Source organism: Cynocephalus volans, chromosome 4 (genome assembly GCF_027409185.1).
Source record: "Cynocephalus volans isolate mCynVol1 chromosome 4, mCynVol1.pri, whole genome shotgun sequence".
NCBI classification, from domain to species: Eukaryota; Metazoa; Chordata; class Mammalia; order Dermoptera; family Cynocephalidae; genus Cynocephalus; species Cynocephalus volans.
Window position 1 is genome coordinate 20078769 of NC_084463.1, and position 6056 is coordinate 20084824.

At 37.1% G+C, this 6056-nt stretch overlaps 1 protein-coding gene across 1 annotated transcript; it reads left to right on the forward strand.

Moving 5' to 3' along the window:
• Positions 1-465: 465 nt before the first annotated feature.
• LOC134377055 (olfactory receptor 10G7-like) lies at positions 466-1401 on the forward strand. The gene has a single exon (XM_063095670.1). The coding sequence runs from the start codon at positions 466-468 to the stop codon at positions 1399-1401; it is 936 nt and encodes a 311-aa protein (XP_062951740.1).
• Positions 1402-6056: the final 4655 nt, after the last annotated feature.

A 6056-nucleotide genomic window follows, 5' to 3' on the forward strand; every position in this document is an offset into this window, starting at 1 on the left:
TGTTTGAAAGTGTGTGTCTATGTGTGTTTGTGTGTATGTGAGAGAGACATTGTGTGCGTATCTATATATGTGTGTGTCTTAGAGAGTAAAAGAGAGAAAGAGGTACTTGAATAAAGACTTATCCATGGGGAAAGCTTGCCAAAATTGTATAGCTGCTACTTTGGGTACATATTTTCTAATTCTACAGAGAACAGATGCAAAATTTGCCCCTCCTTTTAGAATTTGCCTGATTTTATATGAATTCACTCCTCCTTTCCATTTGGCTGATTTCATTACCAAAATAAGAAAGTGATTATTTCTCTTCAAAGCCCCACTTTGAAGCAAACGAATATTTAAAAGACAATTTAGTCCTTATGTTCTCCATCAAAGAAAAAGTAGATGCCACATTTCAAACAAAATATTTTCTCAATAAATGCTAGATTTGCCTTCCTTCCCATAGGAACAGAACCTTATATGCAAGAAGAAATGACAAACGTGAGCCTCGTGACAACGTTCTTCCTCACGGGCCTTCCCCATGCACCAGCGCTGGACACCCCCCTCTTTGGGATCTTCCTGGTGATTTATGTGCTCACCGTGCTGGGGAACCTCCTCATCCTGCTGCTGATCAGGGTGGATTCTCACCTCCACACCCCCATGTACTACTTCCTCGCCAACCTCTCCTTCATTGACATGTGGTTCTCCACTGTCATAGTGCCCAAAATGCTAATGACCTTGGTGTCCCCTGAAGGCAGGGCCATCTCCTTTCACAGTTGCATAGCCCAGCTTTATTTCTTTCACTTCCTGGGGAGCAGCGAGTGTTTCCTCTACACAGTCATGGCCTATGACCGCTACCTGGCCATCAGTTACCCGCTCAGGTACACCAGCATGATGAGTGGGAGAACCTGTGCCCTCCTGGCCACTAGCACTTGGCTCAGTGGCTCTCTGCACTCTGCTCTGCAGACCACATTGACCTTCCATCTGTCCTACTGTGGGCCCAACCAGATCCAGCACTACTTCTGTGATGCACCACCCATCCTCAAGCTGGCCTGTGCAGACACCTCGGCCAATGAGATGGTCATCTTTGTCAACATTGGTGTGGTGGCCTCAGGCTGCTTTGTCCTGATAGTGCTGTCCTATGTGTCCATTGTCTGCTCCATTCTGAGGATCCGCACCTCAGAGGGGAGACGCAGGGCCTCCCAGACCTGTGCCTCCCACTGTATCGTGGTCCTTTGTTTCTTTGTCCCTTGTGTTTTCATTTACCTGAGGCCAGGCTCCAAGCAGGCTGTGGATGGGGTTGTGGCAGTTTTCTACACTGTGCTGACCCCACTTCTCAACCCTGCTGTGTACACACTGAGGAACAAGGAGGTTCAGAAAGCTCTGTTGAAACTGAAAAGTGGGTCAGTATTCACTCAGGGTAAGTAGTCACGAAAAGCCAGATATGCCTAACTTCTTTATTTTATTTATAATTAAAATATACTTTCAAAATGATCATTCCTCTTGGTAGGGTCATTTCAGTTACTCAATCCTAATTTTTTAATGGAATGAAAAAATGGAATAACAGAATGGTTAATAAAATTTTCATTTTTTTTTCTTGAAGTATGTTTTTCAGAATCCTGGTTAATGCAGTCGTTTAATGATGATGATCTAAGAGTAGGGATAACAGTCTATTCTTATTGCTGTGTTTCATTAAGTAAATCATCAGAACAGTAGTTTATTTTTACTATCTATACAAATACTTTCCAGAATTGCTATTCCTTATAATACTGTTATATCTTATTTTGTGCAATTTGAGTCAAAACTCATAAAATATTTTGCCCATGTTTTACACTTTCTAAATTGAAAAGAGGCACTTACAGTATTCACAATCCGTTATATAATACACTATCTATATGATGAAATTTTTACTTTAGAAAATGCTAGACAAAAAATGCTTCATTCTGAAAAATGGCTTTATTTACATGCATGAAGTAATGAAAACTGTGTGATTCTCTAATCTTTATTTATTTTGCCCTCCAAGATTTTTGAAAGTAAACATTTGCCCATTTACACACTGTATTGGTCACCTGCAACAACTATCTAGACTTTCCTTCTATATTTACAGAGATCCTGACTTCTTATCCTAAATGCAAAGCTCCTATTTCCAGCAACCTTAAAATTATTTTTGTAAGTAAACAGGGGACAAACAGTAAATATAAAAAGAAAAAGCAAAGAGCCTTAGAGATGAAAATGTACAAAGAATATTGAGGGTATCCCCAAATTTAGAACAACGTATTGGGCAATACTTCCCATGTGATTAAACTATGTCTGTAAGTTACATTTATTTTATTTAAAGTATAAAGTGAATTTTGGGAAACAATGGGAGGAAGGTAAACTTAAGGGACGCAAGATCAACTAAAGAGCTTTTTCAATTGCATATCAGGAAGAAAAAAACCCAAAAATCCAAATTCAGCAGCAGCAGTTGGAACTGAGTAGTGAAATGAATGACAAACAGTAGCCCATTGTGTGAGGAGGTAAACTTGATGGAGAAGTTTATATGCTCTGGTAGTTGTGATATAACTCGCCGAAATACAGAACATAACAGGGTTATGTCCTTAGGGTAGAATGAAATGTCTAACTTTGAAATGTTGGGGTTGGGTACCATGGGAGTTTCAGGAAAAAATACTCTGGTTGATGGTGTAGCTCCGGAGATGAAGCAGCTGAACCCACAAAGTTCAGTAATCAAGAAGACTGGTCACCATGTTCTTTGGTTTGTGCTGGCTGTTGAACATCTATGTCCTAAACGTGGAGTAGAAAACTTCTCTCATTTGATCGTACCATAAAGAGAGGCCAGATCAGGAAAGGGTAACCACCACCCCTCCTACATTTCCCAAGTAAGCCCAAGAAAGGGAGCCTTCTGGAGATCTGTACAGATCTGTTACTAGACATTTCCTTACAAAACTGTTTCTCACCATAACACCTAAAGACATTTACAGAGATTGTAAATTCACAGAGGCCCAGAGATACCACTTCTAAAAGCAGCTGCTTCTCGATGGCATGGTTCTGGGAGATCCCACAGGTGGAAGGGCCACCACTGTTGCTCTTCCTGTTCCTTAATGCTATTAACTCTTCTGCTGCAGAGATCAGGCTGTCATAGCATTGAGGGAATCCTGGAAGGGGATTAAAAAGAAGTGAGGTGTCAAAAGCATTAATTTAAGTAATAAAGGGGCAGCTAGAGGACTAGGGGAATGAAGGTGCGCATAGTAGGCACATAGTGCACATAGTACACACAAAAAGATGCTGCCTGTGTGTTTAAAGAAGGAGATAAGTGCTGTAAATCATAGTAATCAAGAGTGTACAGAACTGGCGTAAGTACTGACACATGGATAAATGCAGCAGACTACGGAGTCCAGAAATAGAACGACACATACCAGTCAGTTGATTTTTAATAAGAGTGCTAAGGCATTTTCAAGGGGAATGTATAGTGCTTTTGACAAATGATGCTGAAAATAGTCAGTCATCCCTAAGAAAACCTGACGTTTGACTATTACCTCACTCTATATGCAAAAATTAGCTTGAATTGGATTATTGGCCTAAATGTAAGAGCTAAAATGTAAATGTCTAGGAAAAGAAGTAGGAGAAAAAATGTTATAAACTTGGGGTAGCTGTAGATCTCTTAAAGAGGACAGAAAAAGCATGAACCATAGAAATAAATCAAAACTTGGACTTCATCAAAATTAGAAACCTGTGCTCTTCAAATGAGATCAATAAATAAATGAGTAGACAAGAAACACACTTGATGCAAATATTTGGAATGCACATATCCAATAAAGAATTTTTAAAGGTATCATACAATTCAATAAGTAAAAGCAGCCACAAGGCTTTTTTCCATACATATTCCAAACAAGAATTCCTGCAATCCAGATGCAAGATGTGCATGGACCTTATGAGAAACAGGCAAAAGATTTCAACACACATTTCTCAAAGGAAGATATGTGAATGGCCACCGGGAAAATAAAAAGTCACCAACATTACTAATCATCATTACATGGCAGTGAATTGTAAATTAAACACAGAACTGAATGGCTAAAACTAATAAAGTTAACATCACTATTAGTGAGAATGTGGATTAGGACCACGTGCATTGCTGGTGGATACATAAAATGGACAATGAGCTCAAAGAAAAACCAGTTTCTAAAATATTAAATGTACACTTTTAATTTATCATTCAACTTAGAAATTCTGCCTTGCTTGAGAGAATTGAAATAACGTCTCATGGACATTTGCAAATGAATGTACATTATTTATTAATAATATCTCCAAACTGGAAGCAATGGTTGATGAATTATAGCCTGCAGTTATAGAATAGACAACCATTCAGTGACAAGTGAATTACTGATATGCACCCACACATAAATGAAAACATTAGGATGAGCAAAAGAACCCAGACACAAGAGAGTATATACTATATGATTACACTTATAGGAAACTGTAAAAGGGAAAATCCAATCTATACTAAGAGAAGATCAGTAGCTCTCTGGGGCTCAGGTGGTAGAAGATTGACAGAAGTGCCATGAGGAATTCTGCTGTGGTAATGGAAAGGCTTTTTATCTTGATTGTGGTAGAAGATACACAGATACACACATTTGTCAAAACACAAAAAAACTGCACTGTAAATTGATGCAAATTGTACTTAACAGTTTTGCGGTTTGTCTCAATGAAGTTTTTAAAATAGGCATAAAGAAAAGTCAAATTACAAATTAAAAACCAAAAAAGGAAAACTGTGGTTTCTAAACAGCTGAGACAGAGTAGTTGGTATCAAACTTAACCTTCTTTTAAAATAAGTATAAACCTGCATAAAATGTAGTCCCACACTATAAAATGCAGAGGGTTAGAAATGTTGGTTCTCATTTGATTTTTAGAATAGGGTTTTTAGGTAATGCATGTTTGAGGCAAAAGTCTCCAGCCAGGGGGCAATAGACCAAATGTAGTGTGGCAACAGCCCATCGAATCAGCTCTAATCACTGCTTAGGTATGGGATTGTATACTTAAATGATTTTAGAGCTAACAGGTGGTTCTCATACGGATCCTGTTAAGAAATTTTAAGGAGTTGCTGGAGGGAAAAATGTGAAAAAAAATGTTTGCTAAGGACAAACTTTCTTTTGGTGGAAACTTTAGAGACAGTTATACTTAGATTTAATCATAAAAATGTAACTTTTACTTACATCACTTAAGGAGAGGTTATATTTTAGATAATGATTTCAGTTTGTTCAACTTAGCTTTTCACAAATTGTACTTTGGAATGTCATTTTGTCAATTTTACTGATGTTACTAGTTTCCATTATTTAAGCTATACTTTGCCATAGATAACTTTTGTCACACTGCCCATGTCTTTGTGTCCTTTTTGAAATGATTGAATCAACTGATTTTTCTTATGACACTTCCTTGTCCTTAAAATTAAAAGCAGAAGCTAACTTTGAATTGGAGCTGTAACCAGTTTCCTCCTTCTAACCTTCGGACTTCTCATTGCATTCATGTTGCTTTGAGTAATCCTTTTTTTGCATCTCCGTTACAGGGAGAGAAGTGTAACAATAAAAATTATTAAAGTAAATTCTAACATTGAATGAAATGATCCTAGATGGAAGTAGGAGAAGGAATACATAGCACTAGAAATGGTAAACATATAGGTAACAAACAAGAGTGTTGACTGATAAAATCACCAGCAGTAACATCTTGTGGGGCTCATAACATAGTAAGAAATTAAACATGTGACAAAAATATTAAAAATGTACAGAGCAGTTACATGAAGCCAAATGGTTGTAAGGGTCTTGAATTAATCAGGATATTTAAAAAGCAGGAAGGTAAGTAGATTATAATGCATTAAAATGTTACTGAATAATACAAAAATATAATAGAATATTAAAAACAAAAAAATAGTAAAATGTAATGAAAAAAGCAAATAATATAAAGAAAATAATATATTAAGTATTTTCATCAATACAAAAGAATATAGGAAAAACAGGAATAAAGGGAAAAATTTAAGGTAAGAATTGAAAAGAAATAGCAAAATGTTGGACTACGACAGATACAGAAAATCCACT